Source organism: Mauremys mutica, chromosome 16 (assembly GCF_020497125.1).
Source record: "Mauremys mutica isolate MM-2020 ecotype Southern chromosome 16, ASM2049712v1, whole genome shotgun sequence".
Taxonomy (NCBI): domain Eukaryota; kingdom Metazoa; phylum Chordata; order Testudines; family Geoemydidae; genus Mauremys; species Mauremys mutica.
In genome coordinates this window covers 32,814,666-32,832,790 of record NC_059087.1, presented here as the reverse complement: position 1 = coordinate 32,832,790, position 18,125 = coordinate 32,814,666, and the positions used below count along the sequence as shown (strand labels likewise).

At 58.7% G+C, this 18,125-nt stretch overlaps 2 protein-coding genes across 3 annotated transcripts; one reads left to right on the top strand and one right to left on the bottom strand.

The window, feature by feature from the left end:
* Nucleotides 1-260: 260 nt before the first annotated feature.
* Nucleotides 261-4,589, top strand: LOC123351189 (zona pellucida sperm-binding protein 3-like). Its single transcript, XM_044990434.1, has 6 exons — nt 261-465; nt 993-1,104; nt 2,210-2,301; nt 2,917-3,011; nt 3,824-3,904; nt 4,257-4,589. Exons 1-6 carry the CDS (start codon nt 299-301, stop codon nt 4,544-4,546), a joined length of 837 nt encoding a protein of 278 aa, XP_044846369.1. The 5' UTR covers nt 261-298; the 3' UTR covers nt 4,547-4,589.
* A 522-nt stretch (nt 4,590-5,111) lies between these two features.
* Nucleotides 5,112-11,508, bottom strand: MTFP1 (mitochondrial fission process 1). 2 transcript variants are annotated; one of them, XM_044990436.1, is made up of 4 exons: nt 11,303-11,508; nt 9,975-10,102; nt 7,886-8,118; nt 5,112-5,794 (listed from the first exon to the last, which is right to left on the bottom strand). In XM_044990436.1, exons 1-4 carry the CDS (start codon nt 11,355-11,357, stop codon nt 5,722-5,724), a joined length of 489 nt encoding a protein of 162 aa, XP_044846371.1. In that variant the 5' UTR covers nt 11,358-11,508; the 3' UTR covers nt 5,112-5,721. The 2 variants fall into 2 exon arrangements, with proteins under 2 accessions (XP_044846371.1, XP_044846370.1); XM_044990435.1 differs by lacking the exons at nt 9,975-10,102; nt 11,303-11,508 and having other exon boundaries at nt 7,886-9,954.
* Nucleotides 11,509-18,125: the final 6,617 nt, after the last annotated feature.

The window sequence follows — 18,125 nt, the reverse complement described above, 5'->3', positions numbered from 1 at the left end:
CTGGGCAGGGTGGTTGCTGGTCTGACCTCTCTGGAGAACAGACACTAGGATGGAGATGGTGCTAGTGAACAGCTATGGCTCACTGTTCCTGAGTGCAAGGACCTGATACATACTCTTTCCAGCCTGTGACCTCTCTGGCTACTGGAAAGGTGTACTCAGCCCATAGGGCATTCCCCCTGTCACTGGGTGGATGAGACAGGCCCACCTCTTCAGAGGTGCCCCAGACATATTTGGGATAGTGCAAGACATTGGCACATGTAACCTATCCTCTCCTCCCCCTGCAGAAGACTTCAGTGTGATGGCAGAGCCCCCAACATACACCCTTGGCGCTCTCATCTGTGTTGAGGCCAAAGTGGAATCCAGTGCAGGTGTCTCCCCAAGAATCTACGTGGATGAGTGCTATGGGAGCAGTGCAAAGCACCTGAGCCATTCCAGGAGGATCTATGTGATTGTGAACAACCATGGGTCAGTGGGGTGAAGAGTGGGGAGATCAGACTGAGGAGGTGCTTAGGCTTGTTCTGCATGCCCTCAGCTGTGGGGTCTCACTCCCAACACAGGGACATGCAATCTATCCTGCTGGTTGGATTTCTTCACTTCACTGGAGCAAAAATACAGCAGGGAGGGGGGTGAGGGGAGCAGATGTTCTTTGACCCTCAGCTGATGATGATGATGATGATGTCTGTATTAAACCCTGATCTCACACTCAATGTAGGGGTGTGTGGATCCCTTGCTCTAGCAGGGGAACATGTAACTCCAATGCATACACTTGAGGGAGTCTCTTCTTGTGCTGTGCCTATCACCTTGGTATTGAGTAGCCTAGGACAAGTCAACGGGAAGAATGGCAGCCTAGTCAGTAACATGACAACCTTCACACTCAGTCTGCACCCACTGCACATCCCTGCTGGGGAGGGCACTTCCTCTGATCCCTTCCCCCTTCTGAAGGCTGTGACCCTGCTGAAGGCATCCCTGGCTGGCTCCCTTGTCTCCCACAGGTGTCTGCATGGGGGGAAGTCTGGGAATGTTGCTGTCTGGCGTCGGCCTGAGGATTCTGCCTTGCAGTTTGCCATCCCAGCTTTCATGCTGGCTGACGAACCAGAGGAAAAGGTGAGGCCCAACTATGGGTGGGGAGCGTGACTGGCTTTGTGCTTGAGCAGGGGGTTGGACTAGATGACCTCTGAGGTCCCTTCCAACCCTGAGATTCTATGATTCTATTGTTCTGCTAGTAGCTGAAAGGGGTGGCTGGGCTCAGCCAGAGGCTGATGGAGAGCAGCAGTCTGAGCACCTGCATCCTCAGATGTGCCAACTAAGAAGCAGACTTGGGAGCCTTGAACGAGCTTCCTACAGCGACTGAATGGAGCTGTCTGTACCTTACAGCCTGGCCAAGGCACTCGGCAGCAATTGCCTGTTTTGCTTCAGGGTCCTAATTCTGAACAGAGGGTGCCCTATGAGAGTCTCTGGCTGCCCCTCTTGGCTAAGCCAGAAAAGCAGGAACTGCTTGGTGAAAGCCACCTTAACTGGACTCCAGATCCTCATACAAGGATCCCAAAGTCTCCTCTGCCCTGTTAACTAGGTGCTTTAACTGCCTGGCTAGAACAGGGGTCATCCTTGCTATGCAAGACTGATCTAGCCCTATTACCCAGGCTCAGATGCAAGCTGGTGCCCTGCAAGGGAATTTCATGAGCATCTCCAACAATGTAGGTGGGGCCTTCAGGGAGATGTCTGCCCCTGGAATGTGTGCAGTAGCCAGACTGGCTGAGCATGTACAGCAAATGGCTCAGAAGAGAGGCTTGTGCTTGGCTCAGTCCTCACGATCATTCAGCCATGGGCTCCCTGTGTGCTGCCTCTCCAGGCAGCCAACTCTTCCTGGGGCCTCATTTGTGTACCAGCTTCACTTCTGCTCCCCAGGAGCTCTGGACCTGCCTGGAGTGGGAAGGCGGCATGTGTGGCAGTTGCAGGGCAGTAGGCAAGCCCACCATCCCCGGTCTGCTTCTGGACACCTGCTAGGCTCCCTCCAAATGAAACTGTCAGTCAGTGCAGGCCTCATCCAAGATGAGGCTTGGCCCAAGGGTTTCCCCTCACTGCTCTGATCATGACCTTGAGCTCAATCCCTCTGCAGCCGAGCTCGCATGTAAACCCCCACCCCAGGTGCTGCTGGCGAATCTGGGGTGGGAGCTCAGGGCTTGCTCTGAGCACAAGCTGTCTCTTCCAGATCTACATTCACTGCCTGCTGACTGCATGGGGCCAGGAGAGCCTCACAAGCCTGGGGAAGAAGTCCTGCTATTACAACAGTACCTCCTTCAGGTCTGCTCAGCCATTCAGTGCATTAATGGGGTGCTTTGGTTCTGGCCCCCAGAACACTGGGACTAGTGGGGCTCTCCAATATAAGGAACAGCTGGCAGGGCTGTTGCAACAGTAGTGTCTGGGAAGTGCTTTTTCACATCTGAGCATAAATGAGAAACCACTCCAGAGCATCTGTCAAACAGTGCCTGGAGAAGGCTCTTTGGGCTATGCTTGGAGGGAGGGCATATGACTAAACTGGAGCCACCATGACCTGGCTCAAATGTGGCCCCCCTGCCAACATGACACCCTGCCTGCAATGGCATGGAGGGGACTGGTACTAGGAAGGGTACCTCCAGGAAGCTGGTTTGACTCCAGCTCTGATCAGTAGTTGCCATTTGGTGGTTGAGTGGCCTATGTGGAAGTAGTGGGTTTCCATTCAGTTCTAGTGGGCAAGCTGTCACCAACTGGTGGATCCTCTTCAGAGAAGCCAAGGCTATAATGGTGTGGGGCTGGTCTGTCCTCAGATTGCCTGCTTGTGGGGCTATATGGGCTACCATCTCTGTAGGTCCACTCCTGATCCCAGATGTGCTGTGCAGGGACTGCTGCCCAGTGACTCCTTCCTCCCTCTATCTTCAGCTGGCAGAACCTAGAAGACCCTTCCCAAAACTTAAAGTGTAGCTGCTGTGACAACCACTGCCCTGCTGACTCTGCTCCTCCAGAAGAACTAAGAGGTACCAGGACTCTGTGTCCATTATCTTCTCTGCATGCTTGATACTGCCCAACCAGATTGTATGGGGAGCACTCACCAACTGGCCAAACAGAATGTGAGGAGGCTGGGGTGTGGCCACTGTCTTGGCTGCAGAGATCCAGATGTTCTCTGCTGGGGCTGTCTCAGCAGATTGTAGGCAGGACCTTGCAGCAATGCCATAAGAGGGTGCTTCATCTGTCCAGGGGGGAGGGCTTCTGGATTCCTGGTAGCATGCACTCTGCTATGGCCAGTTAGCATTGGGCTCTCCATTGGACTTTAGTGGTTGTGAGGGCAAGAACACATCCAACAAGAGTGGGGCAATGTTGAGGAAATGGGCTCTTCTATGAGCCTGGATACATGGTGAGGGGGGGGAAGTCCTAGCTATCCAACAGGAGCCAGTCACAACCCCCTACCTGCTCTGGTGGGGACACAAACAAAGGCCCATCTAACATCAGATTGGGCAGCCACCACTCCATCGTATGCAGCAGTTTGATTGTTGGCTGCTACATGGTATCAAGCCACCTTGTAAAATCAAGCTGTGGCACCTGAGGTGGGTATTGGACCCTCTCACACAAGTAAGCCCTGCTCTGTTAACCAAAATGGCAGTGCAGCCTGTAGTGACTAGCTTGGACAGAGCAGTGTAGCTGCATGCTGGGACACAACCTCCATCTTCTTGTGGCATGAAGGTGGCTGCAGCCATCCCATAGATCTCCATGGCTGTGCTTAGCTGCCTCTGTAGTAAAGTGACTGGACAACCCAGTCTGAGCATGGGTACAAAGACCTGTTTTCCTCCAGAGTTTATAGGTGAAGGGATGCTCCACAGAAAAGTAGCTGGCCCCTTGACGGTGCACAAGGAAGAGGCTCCATGGTATGAAGGTAGGTGTGAATGAGACCTCCCAACTCCTTGTATTGGGAGGGAAGTGGGAATGACTATCTTAGACTCAAGGGTCCTTCCAACCCTACTACACCTGGAAATGGCTAAGACAATGCTAAAAGCTCTGCGAGTAAGAGGCAGTACTTGGTTCTCTGGCTTCCAGCTGGCATTGCTTGTAACTAACCACAGTTCTGGGCATTTCTCTGTAGGTGGCATCTAATGAATGGCTATGCACTGTGCACAGATACACAAATGCAGGGCTCTTAGCCTTAGGGAGACTGGCTTCTCCTGGGGTTACATTTTAATCTGGTCTACTTGGTCTGGATTCAACCCCTGAATGTCTCTGTCCCCTAGAACGATGCCGCACCCTGAAGAAGCTTCTGCTGGTGGGTGTTGCTTTTGTGGGCAGCTGTCTAGTGGGAGCCCTCTTTGTAGGAGGCCTCTTGGCTCTGGCTCTGGCCTCATTCCGGTCATACCAGCGCAGCAAAGGGCAAAGGCTGCTGAGGAAGAGGAAGGAGTACCCCTACCAGACAGAGCTGCAGAGTGTGGTGAACGCCCTCATGACTACTGAAGAGATACAGAAGGATGAGAGAGAATCCAGGATAGACTACAACTTGACTACAGATGCACCAGAGAAGGAATAACCAGGCCTTCAAGCTACAATAAATGCTTTTTCTCTAATGTCAATCTCTTGTCTGTCTTCCCTCTGCTGACAAATGAGGGTGGTGGGGAGGAGTCAAAAGCCAAGGAGTCGGGGTTCTCTGTGTCAAGCTCAGCAATAACAGGTGCAAGTACCTGTGTCCTGACATGCAAGTGCACTTAACACCTGTACACAGGGCCAATCTCTGCCTTCAGCTGATCTGTAACAATGAACCAGGGGAACTTCCTAGTAGCAAAGGACTCAGAAAATAGAGCTGGAGTGATGGGGTATCTCAAGGCTAGCAGGTAAGTCTCTGAAAACAGGCTGAACAGTGAACCAAAGCTGTGCTAGAGGCCAATGTTCTGGGGTACTACAGTGGGCACCACCCAAATCCTGCATTTTTCTGGTGTCTGTATGTTGCATTGTCTGCTTCTGTGAGGCTTAGAGGAAGGAAAAGACAAACCTCCTCGCTTCTCTCCCTGCCAGCATATCATGGCTAGTAAGACTGTCCCTGCACTAAAGCAGAGGGAGCCTTAACTAGCTAGTTCAATAGCACATGGAACTGGGAGTGAATTCAGGTTAAAGCAGTTTATTCTGAGGAGAGGGAATTGCAGAGTTTGACTAGTCAGGTTCCCACTACACAACAGCAGGAACTGGAGCCAGTTAGAGGAATGTGAGTTAGTGCAATTAACCCCCAGAACAGGTGTTTGGTTTTCTCTTTTCCCCCACAGTAAATACAGATCTCTCAATGGGCCAAACCTAACCTGTCCTGGGGCTTCCTAAGATACAGAATATGCCAGCCCTAGCCTGTATTAATATCCCCTGGCACCACTGGGTTTTGATAGCAATTGCACTTTTCCTCTCTCTTCTTCCCCCGTGGCCACGAAGGACCAAGAACAACCCTGAAATCTCATGCTGCCAAAGCAGCTGGGCCTCCAGCATTTGGGTTGGGCAACCAGCACCTGGCAATTCAGGGCTAGTGCTAATGCCTCTGAAGCAGGGGTGAGCCTGTGCTGGGGCAGGGCTGCCCAGCCCACTTGCTCTCCTGCCCCCATGTCACAGTAAGTTGGCTTAACAGCAGAAAATGACTCTAAATACAGTGTAGTCAGTTGTGAGGTGTGGAGCTGGGTGGATGAGAGGAGTGCCCCCCCCCCGCTTTAGCTATGTAAGGGGGCTGCCTCATGAAGAAGGACGTTTCTCTTCTGCACCATAGAGTTTGCGGAGGCTGGAATCCATCAGGAAATCCACTGACCTGCAGAGAGGAGAGGCTGTGGTTACTTCAAACAGGTGTTTTCATTCTCCGAGCCCATTGTGCCCTGGCATGTCCCTTCATTCCATCAGCTGGGCCCCCTCTCCTAGCAAACAGCCCCAGAGCACTAGCTCACAGCAAGGAATTACTTAAGGAAAGCCTTGGTATCCAGCTCTAATGTGATCAGTGTTGGGCCCTCAGTGAAAGGGTTAATCACATGGTCTCCTTTGATCTTCTTTCCTCCTAGCTGTTAAATCCCTTGATGGATGTGCTGCCCAGCCACCTACTCTTGGATACTAGCTGCCTGTTTCTTCTCACACATAGCAGCCCTATTAGAGGCAGCCAGGGGGCTGCTCTTAATTTCCAGCTACTTTTACAGCCCTCTAGGTTCTCAGTGCAGGGGGATGCTTGCAGGGCCGGCTCCAGACCCCAGCGTGCCAAGTGCGCACTTGGGCGGCATTTTGCCAGCAGGCGGCTCTGGTGGACCTTCTGCAGTCATGCCTGCGGGAGGTCCACCGGAGCCGCGGGACCAGTTGACCTCCTGCAGGCATGACTGCGGAGGGTCCGCTGGTCCCGCGGCTCCAGTCGACCTCCCGCAGGCATGACTGCGGATGCTCCATCAGAGCCGCGGACCAGCGAACCCTCCGCAGCTGCAGGAGATCCACTGGAGCCGTGGGACCAGCGGACCCTCCGCAGTCATGTGTACGGGAGGTCCGCTGGTCCCGTGGCTCCGGTGCACCTCCCGCAGGCATGACTGCTTGGGGTGGCCAAATTCCTAGAGCCGCCCCTGGATGCTTGGCACATGTAGGTGTAGCACTAGCTTCATGGCTCTTCAAGTTGTCTGAGTGTGAGAATCTCACTTTTTAAAATGGAAACTAAGGTTCTATCCCTGTAAGGGGTGGGGAAAAGCTTGGAGCTTTGACCCTGAACAGCTAGGACGCTGGCAGCCAGCCAAAAACAATAGGGCTTTGGGGTGTCTTTAAAAAAAGCCATGCTGGAGGGGGCCTGACTCATGATGTGTGAATGCCTGTGCCGGTAATACAGAGTGGATGATAACTGAAAGCAAAGAGCAGCACCATGTGGGATGGCAGGATGAGCTCCATGCACCACAGCCAGGCACCAGTGAGGGCTGAGGCCCTACATCAACCAATCAACTTCAGCTTCCCAGGCCTGCACCAGCCTTTGCTTGGTGGCTTACGGGTCATTTCTTAGTGTAGGAATTTCCTAGTGAGCACTGAGGCTTGTCATCAGCCCCAGGCTGGTATTAGCCATGCGCCTCTACAGTCTGCCTGGGTCCAAGACTCCTTGAAACAATGGGTAACATTTAGCTATGAGCTAGGGCTGTGCTCGGCCAGGTGTTCAACAGCAGCTGTGCCAGGAGAGCGAGGCACCCCAGGTGTGCTGGTGCAGCCAGAATATGTGCACAAATTCCCCAGTGCTAGCTCCCTCTGAGCTGCTTGACAATGAACACAGAGGCTGCGCTTGCCAGAGGCCCTGGGGCATGAGGGGACTTTCAGCAGGAGTTGAGTGCCTGGGGTCTCGCTCCAAAGACACTCAGGCGTTGTTCCACTCAGATTAGGGGTTTGTGAGGCCCTGGGCCAGAACAAGGGGGGCCCCTTCTGCTTGCAGTTCTCCCCAGCACTCCAGCTGGAGAAATAAGGTTGGGGCATGGGGGCTTCCCCCCTCCCCTGCCTGGCACTCCTGCCAGGGAGTGGAGTCAGGGTGCAGGGACTTGCAAGGATCACTTACAAGGGTCACTGGTATCCCTAAGGCAGAGCACTACTGACAAATGCTGCATTTTTAATGCCAAGCACTGTAGCTACCGCTGACAGAGACAAGGAAAACGAGGCCCAGAGTGGCACCATGACTTGCCCAAGGCCATACCATGAGTCAATAGTGGAGTGAGGAGTCTTGACTCCCAGTCCTCTGCTCTAACACCCTGCCTCTCTAGGCATGTAGTGTACACTATCCCCTCCATCACCAGCTTCCCCCCAGGGCATCACAGGCCTCCAGCCTCTTGCCCAGAGTCCTGGGCCCCAGGTGCTGAGCCCTGATCCTGCCACCCGTGTTAACCCTCGGCATGCCAGCCCATACCTGTCAATGGGCTTGATGATGACGGGAATGGCTGAGAGGCCGATGGCTGTGGTCATCCACTTCCGGATGGGGAGGGGCCAGTGGGTCATGGTGCCCAGGAAGTAGAGGGAGGCAGCACAGATGCGGTTAATGGTGAAGCCGGGGATAGCCACAGAGGCCAGAGCCTGCCACACAAATGTATCCACCACAGCCACGGCCACCTGTGTCGTCTTCCCCACGTCGTGTTCATGTGCCTGATGGGTGCAGCACAGAGAGCATGGAGAGCAGGGACACTGTACTGGTGGAGTGGGGCAGAACAGCAGGGAGTGGGTGTGGGAGCGCACAGAGAGGAATGTACCACTGATGTGGAGGGGGGAGGGGTTACACACAGGGTCCAGTATGGGTTTGGGGAAATGGTGCAGAGAGGAATGGACCACAGCAGAAGACAAGCAGAGAAAACACATTTGTTATGGGCTCTGTGTGCACATGCGCACATGTGTACAGGGGTGTGTGCAGGTAGGGGGGTGAACAGATCTGTGTCTCTCAGCAAACGTACAGGGGTGTGTGCAGGTTAGGAGGTGTACAGATTTTGTGTGTGTGTGTGAGCGTGGATGTGTGCTGGTAGGGGATGTACAGATCTCTGTGTGTGTGTGTGTGTGGATGTGTACAGGGGTGTGTGCAGGTAGGGGTGTGCATGCATGTGTATAGATGTAGGTGCAGGTAGGGGATGTACAGATCGCTGTGTGGGTTTATGGGTGTGTGCATGCATCTGCATGTGTGTGTGCAAGTCGGGGGTGTACAGCTCTGTGCATGTGTGCACGTGTGCAGGTCTGGGATGTCAGGTCTGTGTGTGTTTGTACATGTCTGGGTGGGTGCATTAGCTCACCTGAGCAGGGCAGGTGCTGCCCTGGTGTGTGCAGGGTGTAGATCACAGCCTGGCAGCAGCTTTCCCCAGACAGGTACCACCACTCAGGAACATGCCACAAAGCTCAGCTTGGCACTGCCGGGCAGCACAGCCCATGCAGAGCAAGGAAGCTGTCAAGTCATTGCTGTGTCTGACAGGGATCCCACCCGCTGCTTCACTGGGAGCCAGGCCTCCCCTGGCCCATGGCACATGGCTCCCTGCTCTCTGGCTAACATTGGATGGTGGGTCAGTGCTAGCAGGCTCTGACCCTCTGTCTCCAGCATGGTAGCAGGGCTCAGAGCATCCTCTTCCACACTCCTGGAGGTGCTGTAGCTGGCTTCTCTGGCTCCTGGATCTGCTGCCAGCTCCTGGCATGCCCTAAACCCAAATGCTTTTGCAGAGGGTGGGCTCAGGAATGATCCCCCAGCCCAGCATATTGCATAGTTATGACACATCTGGCACTGGCCAATGTCAGATACTGGACTGTATAGCCCTGGGGTCTCTTCCAGAGTGTCAGGAACATGGGATACTGCACTAGATGGACCACAAGTCTCTTTCTGAAGGGGCATTCTTATGGTCCTAACCTCCAGCTCTCCTGGAGACAGGGAGGTGAGTGAGAAAGGACTGAAAGGAAAAGGCAGGTGAATGTCACAGAATAGAGATGCAGGACACTACAAGTCCTGAGCTGACACCGTGAATCAAAAGATGCCCAGGAACGTCAATCTGTGGAGTCTGACGCCTGTTGCTGGTGGAGCAGGAGAGGAAGACAGGGCCTCAGCACAGAGAGCTGTGCAGCGGAGGTGTGCAGGACTGACTTTGTCTGTGCAAAGGTGGGGACTGCCCCTGGGCTCAGAGGCAGAAGCAGACTTTTGGTGCATGAGCAGGACTGGCTCAGTAGACAGGATCTGGGCAGCAATGAGAGGGAGGGTGGAGTTGGCAGATGAGAGAACTTGGCCCCAGGCTGCCCAGTTTGTCAGCAGGAGCGGGGAGTCTTTGCCCCATGAAAGGTCAGAGGCCTGACAGTGAGACCCACCCTAGCCTGCCGTCCCCGCTGGCACTGCTCCCTCCACCAGGACCTGACCAGGCTCTAAGTGACAGGATCTTGCTTTGGCCCCTCCCTTTTAGGACACACACAGGCGATCCCTGGGGTCGAGGAGACAACCAGCTCTGGGGGACAAAAGGGTTTGAGAGCTCCAGGACACTTACAACAGCTGCCTTCTTTCCCTTATCTATGGCGTCAGCCATCACGTATGTGGTCGCCACCCCGTAGCTCGCCCAGACCAGTGAGATGGGCACAATGGCTCTGAAGGACTCTCCAACTTCATTGGCATAGCCTTTAAGAAAGAGCAAGGTCAGAGGGGCCAGAGGGCGGAGGGGTTCGTTACCGAAGAGGCTAAAGCACAGGCCAGAGAGGATTTAAAACCAAAAAAAAATGGTGGGACTGCAAGCTCCACCCACAACACCCCAGTAGCTAAATGCTCAGCAGTCCAAGTGTTGTCGGCACTAGGCTTCAGAATGGCAGCTCACACCTCTCAGAGAGTGTCAGGCTCTCCACAGACTGAACAGACAATTCTGCATCAGGTCCCCTCTGGGATCAGGAGGCTGGGAACTGCACATGTAAATTCGGCCCAGGAGAGCCTAGGCCCTGGGCAGGGCAGTGTGGGTGACGCTTGCCCTCTGCTGCGCTACTCTGAGGCTCTCCGGGGCTCGCTCACCCATGCACCACACGGAGTTTCAGAGCAACCTGCTTCTCAGCAGTGCCTCCTGGGTTATTTTTAGCCTCAGATACCTGCAGGTGCCTCCGGAGGGCAGAATCACTGAGCCCCGGCAGATGCCTCGCTTGTCTGGGACTGATGGGCAGGCCGGTCACCTTGAGCGCTTGCCCTCTGTTCCCCGCATCGCCCTCCAGCAGCCCATCCAGAAGGGGTGGGCGGTGCCACCCTGGGGCGAGCTGCCCGCGGAGGGTGGGGGCCGTTCCACGCCTCAGCCAGAAAGCCAGCCCCAGCGGGAAGATCCCATGGCGCGGGTAGTCACAGGAGTCAATGCTCCACAGTATGGCGGGGACACGGCCCCCTTCTCCGCAATGCAACAATCGGGGCGGGGGGGGGGGGAGAGCATGGGCGCCTGAATGTGTTGTGCACGGATTCCACAACAACACACACGCTATACACTGACCTATGTAAATCGGTGTGTGGTTACACAGCAACACACACACTCTATATTGCATAGCTACACAAGAACACCCCGGAAAATCAGGCTGACAAACAGCCCTTCCAGCATTAGCTATGGAGTGTGGCCGCCTCTCTCCTCGGAGTACACACAGCCCCTTCCCCACGCGTGTGCGGCACCCCCGAGCCCCGCAGCATGCCCTGCACGGGCGGCTCGGTGTCTAACAGCGGCAGATCCTGCTCCCAGACACATCACTGACCATGGAGCTAGTGCCGCGCTGTGCACCCGTTACACGGATGGGGGGGTCGGGATCGGGCCCGCGGCGGGCCGGCGCTACCCGGGGTCGGGATCGGGCCCACACTCACCCAGGTAGCGCACCCACGTGTCGCGGTAGAGGTCGGTCTCGGAGGGGGGGCCCATGGCGCAGCCGCCGCTGGCTCCAGTCACGCCGGCCCCGGGTCAGCCGCCGCCATCCAGCCCGAGGGCGGTGTCAGCAAGTCCCCGCCCCCGTGGGGCCGGGCCGGCGGGAGCCAGGCTCAGCCAGCCCTTCCCCGGGCCGGGCCGGGGGCAGCTGGGCTGCCTTCCCCAGCGAAGTCAGAGCAGAGAGAGTCTAGCGCCCCGCCCCGCGCTGCCCCGTGGTGTGTGCGGTGTCTGCAAAGGCCCAGATCTGCACCCGGGGAGGGGGAGACCTGCACAGAGCAGGGGGGCTCCAGGCCCCAGCACGCCAAGCGCTGCTTGGGGCGCCATGCCGCGGGGGGCGCTCTGCTGGTCGCCGGGAGGGGAGCAGGTGGCGCCGGTGGACATCCCGCGGGCGTGCCATGGCGAAATGTCTAGAGCCACCCCTGGCACAGAGCCAGGGTCCTGCGGGGGGGCTAAGCACCCCCAATAGCCAGGGCTCTCTGACTCACCCACCTTCCTGATGCAAGGCCTGGGCCCGCAGCATTGGGTCAGGGCCATCTCTACCAGAGGCAATAGCCTCCCCTGGGTCAGACCCCACTTTCCAGGCAGGAAAAAATTCAGGAACCACACATGGACATTTCCAGCTCCAAGGGAGGGTCTTTCAGAAAGTTAAAAGGGGGAGGGGGTTGAGAGTCCCTGGCAGCTGAATCTGGGTTCATGGCTCTGATTGTGCTAAGAGGACAGTGCATTATATAGGGAGTTGTTCTTATAAGACAGAGTAGCCCCATTTCCTTATAATGGTTATTCCTTTCTACCAGAGCTCTGTCCTGCTGGGAATGAAGGACAGTGCAGGGCTACACTGGGGTTGTGAATGACAGTATTCCACTGGCATGTATGTTATCGTGTGCTCCTCTCTGTGAATCAGATTGTAATTGCCTTTCTGGAACTCAGCTTCAATCTAGACCAGTGGCTCTCAAACTTTTTTACTGGTGACTCCTCTCACACAGCAAGCCTCTGACTGCGACCCCCCCTTATGAATTAAAAACACATTTTTATATATTTAACACCATTATAAATGCTGGAGGCAAAGCGGGATTTGGGGTGGAGGCTGACACCTCGTGACCAGTGGTGAGCTGGAGCCGGTTCGCACCGGTTCGCAGGAACCGGTTGTTAAATTTAGAAACCCTTGTTCCAGGACAACCGATTCTAAAAGGGCTGCCCCGCACCCGGCCCCGGCTCACCGCTGCTTCCTGGGCTCCTCCCCTGAAGGCTCTGCCCCTCGCTTCTCCTCCCCCTCCCCTGCTTCCCACCAATCAGATGTTAGCGCGGGAAGCCTGGGACTGGGGAGGACTCAGAAGCAAGAAGCAGCTTGGCAAGGTAAGCTGGGGCGGGGAAGCCAGGAAGGGACCAGGGAGGGATGGTGCGGCCTAGCTCAGTCCTGCTCCTGCCGAACGCCCCGGCTCCGGCTGAGTGGCTCCGGCCGCGAGCGCCCCGACCCTGGCCCCGGCCCCGGCCCTGAGCGCCTCTGGCCGCGAGCGCCTCCGGCCCCGGCCCCGAGCGCTTCTGGCCGCGAGCGCCTCCGGCCCTGGCCCAGCTCCAGCTCCGGCCGCGAGCGCCTCCGGCCCCGGCCCCGAGCGGCTCCGTCCGCGAGCGCCTCCGGCCCCGGCCCCGAGCGCCTCTGGCCGCGAGCGCCTCCGGCCCTGGCCCAGCTCCAGCTCCGGCCGCGAGCGCCTCTGGCCCTGGCCCAGCGGCTCCGGCTGCGAGCGCCTCCGGCCCCGGCCCCGAGCAGCTCTGTCCGCGAGCGCCTCCTGCCACGGCCCCGAGCGGCTCCGTCCGCGAGCGCCTCTGGCCCCAAGTGCCTCCGGCCCCGGCCCCGAGCGGCTCCGGCCACGAGCCCCGAGCGCCTCCGGCCCAGTCCGGCTCCGGCCCCAAGCGGCCCGACCCTGGCCCCGGCCGCGAGCACCTCCGGCCCCAGCCCCGAGCGCCTCCGGCCCAGTCCGGCTCCGGCCCCAGTCCTGCTCCAGCCTAGCGCCCCTGGCCTAGCTCCGGCTCTGGCCGCGAGCGCCTCTGGCCCCAGCCCTGAGTGGCTCTGGCCGCGAGCGCCCCGGGCCTGGTTGAGCAGCGCCGGCCCCGGCTGAGAGGATCTGGCCTAGGCTCTGGCTGAGCAACTCCGGTCTCGGGCCGGGGCCAGAGCCACTCAGCCCAGAGCCAGGGCGAGGCCCGGGGCGCTAGGCTGGAGCAGGACTGGGCTGGGCCACGCCGCACCTCCCAGGAGCCCTCCTCGTTCCCCCACCCCATCTTACCTTGCCAAGCCTGGCTCCGGCCAAGCAGCTCCCCCCAGTGCTGGTCCCTGCCAAGCGGCTCCGGGTCAGCCCCAGCCTGGTCCAGCGCCCCTGGCCAGGCCTCCAGCGTGGTAAGGGAGCAGGGAGGGGGTGTTGGAAGAGGGCAGGGGAGTTTGGGAGTGAGGGTGGGTGGATAGGGGTCAGGGCAGTGTGAGGGCAGGGAACAGGGGGATTGAATGAGGGTAAGGGTCCCGGGGGGGGACAGTCAGGAAGGATCAGAGATTGGAAGGGGCTGTGGGGGTCAGTCAGGGGCAGGGGTTCTACTTCTAGGGGCAGTCGGGGACAGAGAGAAGGGGTGGTTGGATAGGGCAGGGGTCCCGGGGGGCCATCAGGATTGAGAGGAGGGGTTGGATGGGGTAGGGATCGGGGGGGGCGTCAAAGAATGGGGGGGGGTTGGATGGGACAGGAAGCCGGTCCACCCCGGTATGGCGCACCAGCTCTTGCCGGCAGGGGTGGCATGTTTGTAGAAATTTTGGTGGTGCCCAGAACCTGCCCCTGCCCAAACTCTGCCCCCTCAAACTCCACCCCCCACCTGCCCAAGACTCTGGGAGGGAGTTTGGGTGGGGGAGGAGGTCTGGGATGCAGGCCCTGAGCTGGGGCAGGGGACTGGGATGCAGGGTTGCAGGCTCTGGGAGGGAGTTTGGGGATGGGAGGGAGTGTGGAGGGAGGGGGTGCAGGGGTGAGGGCTGTGGGGTGAGGCTGGGGTGGATTTGGGATGTGGCTGGGGATGAGGGGTTTGGGGTGTTGGAGAGGCTCAGGGCTAGGACAGAGAGTTGGGGTGCGGGGGATGAGGGCTCTGGCTGGGGGTGTGGGCTCTGGGGTGGGGCAGGGCTGGGGATGAGTTTGGGGTGCAGGCAGGCTGCCCTGGGACTGGAGCCAGAAAGAAGGACTCCCCCAGCCCTCTCCCTGCTGGCAGCAGCGAGCTCTGGGGTAGGGACCCCCTTCTCCCCCGCCCCCCCGGCAGCACACTCACCCCCCGTCACTGCACGTGCTCCTAGGGCCCCTCTCAGGTCCAGGAATCCCCCTCGCCTCCCCTGTGGTGAGTGCCATGCTGGGGGGGTGGGGGTCTGCCATCACATGTGCACCTCCTCCCCTGCTGCTGCCCCTCACTGGAGCTTCACTGGGGCTGCCCCTTGCCCAGCGTGGGGCAAGAGCAGTGACTGCAGGCAGGGGGGAGGCTGTACCGGTGGAGGGTCCCACTGGAAAATGAGAGGGTCCTAGGGGGAATGGCAGCCTGCCCTGGCAGTAGTGGGGAGGGGGGCACTAGGACCCTGTGGCAGCAGTTAATGCAGGCAGGCAGCATGGAGCTGCAGGTAGGGTGACCAGACGTCCCGATTTTATTGGGACTGTCCCGATATTTGCTTGTTTGTCCCGTGTCCCGACCAATGTTAGGTCGGGACACGGGACAAACAAGCAAAGGCTCCAGAGCCCGGAAGGGCTCGCGCCCTCCCCTGCCCCGACTCCGCCCCCTCCTTCCCCCATTGGATCCCTCCCCAAATCCCCGCCCCCATCCCCGCCCCCTCACTGCCCCATTGGCTCCCTCCCCAAATCCCCGCCTCTTGCCAAGCACGCCATGCCCAGGAGACTCAGGGGAGTGCGGGGCCAGGGTGAGTGTGAGTCTGGCCTGGCCTCGAGCAGGCAGGACTCGGGCGCGGTACCTGGATGGAGAGTAGGGGGTGGCCCACGGGGCCAGGCAGCGGCTGTTCTCCCCACCTGGGCAGCGGGAGTTGGGAGCAGATGCTGCTGCAGCTCCCACTGCCGCAGAGGGAGGAAGTTGCCAAGCACGTGGAGCCTGGGCCCGAACTCCCCGAGCCCGGGCCTGCTGCGGGGACCCAGCAGCGCGCACGCTACGCCCAGCCCCTGGCCAGTCACGTCTGGGCTGGCTGCCCGGCTGGTGCAATCCCGCGGCGGAGGCATCGGCAGCCCAGCCCCGTTCGTTCCCCTGCAGGACCCGAGCGGGATGGGGGAGCTGGGGCCTGCTGCCCCCAGTCCGGGGCCGCCCGCGGTATTGCACCAGCTGGGCAGCCAGCCCAGATGCAGCTGGCCAGGGGCTGGGTATGCGCAGCGTGCGCGCTGCTGGGTCCCCGCAGCAGGCCCGGGCTCGGGGGGTTCATGGGCGCCAGAGCCACAGCAGCCGAGGTTGGCCAGCAGCCGCTTCCTCCACCCGCGGCAGTGGGAGCTGCAACAGCCGCCACCTGGCCCCGCAGGCCACCCCCTACTCTCGCTCCAGGTACCGCGCCCGAATCCTGCCTGCTCGGGGCCAGGCCGACTCACACTCACCCCAGCCCTGCGCTCCCCTGAGTCTCCCAGGCCTCCTTCCAGTGCTTGCGGAGGGAGGAGGAATCGGGGGTGGGGAATTTTTTTTTTTGCTCTGCCCCCATTTTTTTCCCCTCTGCCCCCGCCCCGCCTCCCTGTGTCCCGATATTTGACCTGGGTGATCTGGTCACCCTAAGCAGGGGTGACGTGAAGTTGGAGTCCTGGTCTGTAAGGACCTCCTTGGAGAATCCTACTCAGCTGAAAATGTTCATCAGTATGTCTGCCACAGTGTCTGCCTCGATAGAGGACAAGGCCACTGCCTTGGGGTACTGGGTAGCGAAATCTACCACCACCAGAATGTATTTTTTTCCCTGTCCGAGTTGCCTTGCTGAGGGGCCCCACCATGTCCATGGCCACCTTCTGAAAAGGCTCCTCTATGATGGGCAGGGACCTCAAAGCTGCTTTCCCCTTGTCCCGGGCCTTCTCCACCCTTTGGCAGGGGTCGCAGGACCTGCTGTACTGCTGGACGGCACCAAAGACCCCAGGCTAGTAAAAGTGCTGTAACAGCTTCTGCTTGGTGTGCTGGATTCTCTGGTTTCCCGAGAGAGGGACATTGTGGCCCAGATATTGGGGACCTGTTCCCTCTCACTGGCTGGGTCTGAAGCCTCAGCCCTACTAAGTCCTGTCTCCTGTGGCTCCTTTCCTGCCAGGGTAGGGTGCCACGCCCCCTGCGGGGTATACACACACACTCCCGCCCAGTCTCAGGGCAGAGTGCCCTTCGCCAGCTCTGGCTACAGGTAATGACTAGGGTGCTCTGGGGGCTGCCCAGCCAATCCGCCAGGTCACCCCCCATCAGCACCTCGGGCCCGGCCAGCATCACTTCAGCACCATGTCCCAGTACCCTGTGGTCTGCTTCCCATCTACCTCCAGGGGAATGAGGCACTCACTCCTCAGGGGCCATCACGCACCCACCCTGTAGACTGAGAACTTTGAATCCAGAGCATCAAGCCTCCCTGAGGAGCTGGCCTGGGAGACTCCTCCCACATGTGCCATTGCTGGACTGCCAGCCCCTCCTCCAGATGGGCTCCCATCCAGTTAACCCTTTGAGGGCTCGGTTTGCTCATCCAGTCCCAGCCCTGGGCTCCCCCCCGCACCCCCCTGCTGTCCCAGCCCTGGCACCGGGCTCATATGTGGCCCCTCTGCCCACATTAATTACACCTCAGGTCCCGTTGGTCCCCTGGGGTCAGTCGGTCGGCTCTGGTATTGGCTGTGCCTCTCAGGAGGGATTTATCCGAGTCCCTCTTCTGGGAAGCCCCTGGGTGACTCCCCTTCTTCACTGATGTGGGCCTGTCCCCCGGTTATTTGATTCCATATCCCGACCTGTCTACAAGCTCGTCAGCCAGCAGCCCTGCACCAGCCACATCCTCAGGTCAGGGGGACAGAGTTTATATAGTCGCTCCAGCACCATTAGTTCAATCACATCCTCCTCAGTCTGGGCCCGGCCCCATTCACCCACTTGTGGGTGTATTCCCCCATCAGCGTGACCAGTTCCAGATACGTCACCCCCTGGGTCTTTTGCATACTCTGGAACCTTTTCCTGTACACCTCGGGGGTCAGCTCAAACTTGCACAGCAGGGCTTGTTTGAAGAGTTCATAGTCCCCTGCTTCCACCCCATCCATCTGACTGAACATCCCTATGGTCTTGGGACCCAGTAAGGGGGTGAGATGTCGAAGCCTGTCTGCAGAGTCAACCTGGTGCACATTGCAGGCCTTCTCAAAGGCAGTGAGGGGGGCATCTATATCATCCCCTTCCTTAAACTGAGGCAGCCCTTTTATATCGGAGTTCCCTGTTGGCTTTGCCACCCTGGGCCCATCCCCACTCACCCCAGTAGGGGTCTCTCTGCTTCTCAGCTCCGCTATCACCGGTTCGTGCTGCCTCTGTCTCTCACAGTCCTCCAGCTCTTTCAGTTCCATTTCCAACTCCAACCGTCTCAGCTCCACCAATGGGGAACTCGGCTGTGAAGATCCCCTGCTGTCGGGTAGGTGGGTTCTGGGATCACCTGTTTATAGGGCCGGCTGTAGTTTTTTTGCTGCCCCAAGCAAAAAAATTTTTGGCTGCCCACCGTCCCAGCCTTGGGCTCCCCCCCGCACCCTCCTGCTGTCCCAGCCCTGGACTCTCCCCCACACACCT

What these genes read in the sequence shown, in the direction of transcription:
- LOC123351189 (XM_044990434.1), top strand. Translation starts at nt 299, where the DNA reads ATGGCAGAGCCCCCAACATACACCCTTGGCGCTCTCATCTGTGTTGAG. An exon ending in CTGACGAACCAGAGGAAAAG is followed by an intron (nt 1,105 to 2,209) that starts GTGAGGCCCAAC and finishes TGTCTCTTCCAG; the next exon opens with ATCTACATTCACTGCCTGCT. An exon ending in TACAACAGTACCTCCTTCAG is followed by an intron (nt 2,302 to 2,916) that starts GTCTGCTCAGCC and finishes CTCTATCTTCAG; the next exon opens with CTGGCAGAACCTAGAAGACC.
- MTFP1 (XM_044990435.1), bottom strand. Translation starts at nt 8,328, where the DNA reads ATGTGTTTTCTCTGCTTGTCTTCTGCTGTGGTCCATTCCTCTCTGCAC. An exon ending in ATCATCAAGCCCATTGACAG is followed by an intron (nt 5,795 to 7,885) that starts GTATGGGCTGGC and finishes TCCTCTCTGCAG; the next exon opens with GTCAGTGGATTTCCTGATGG.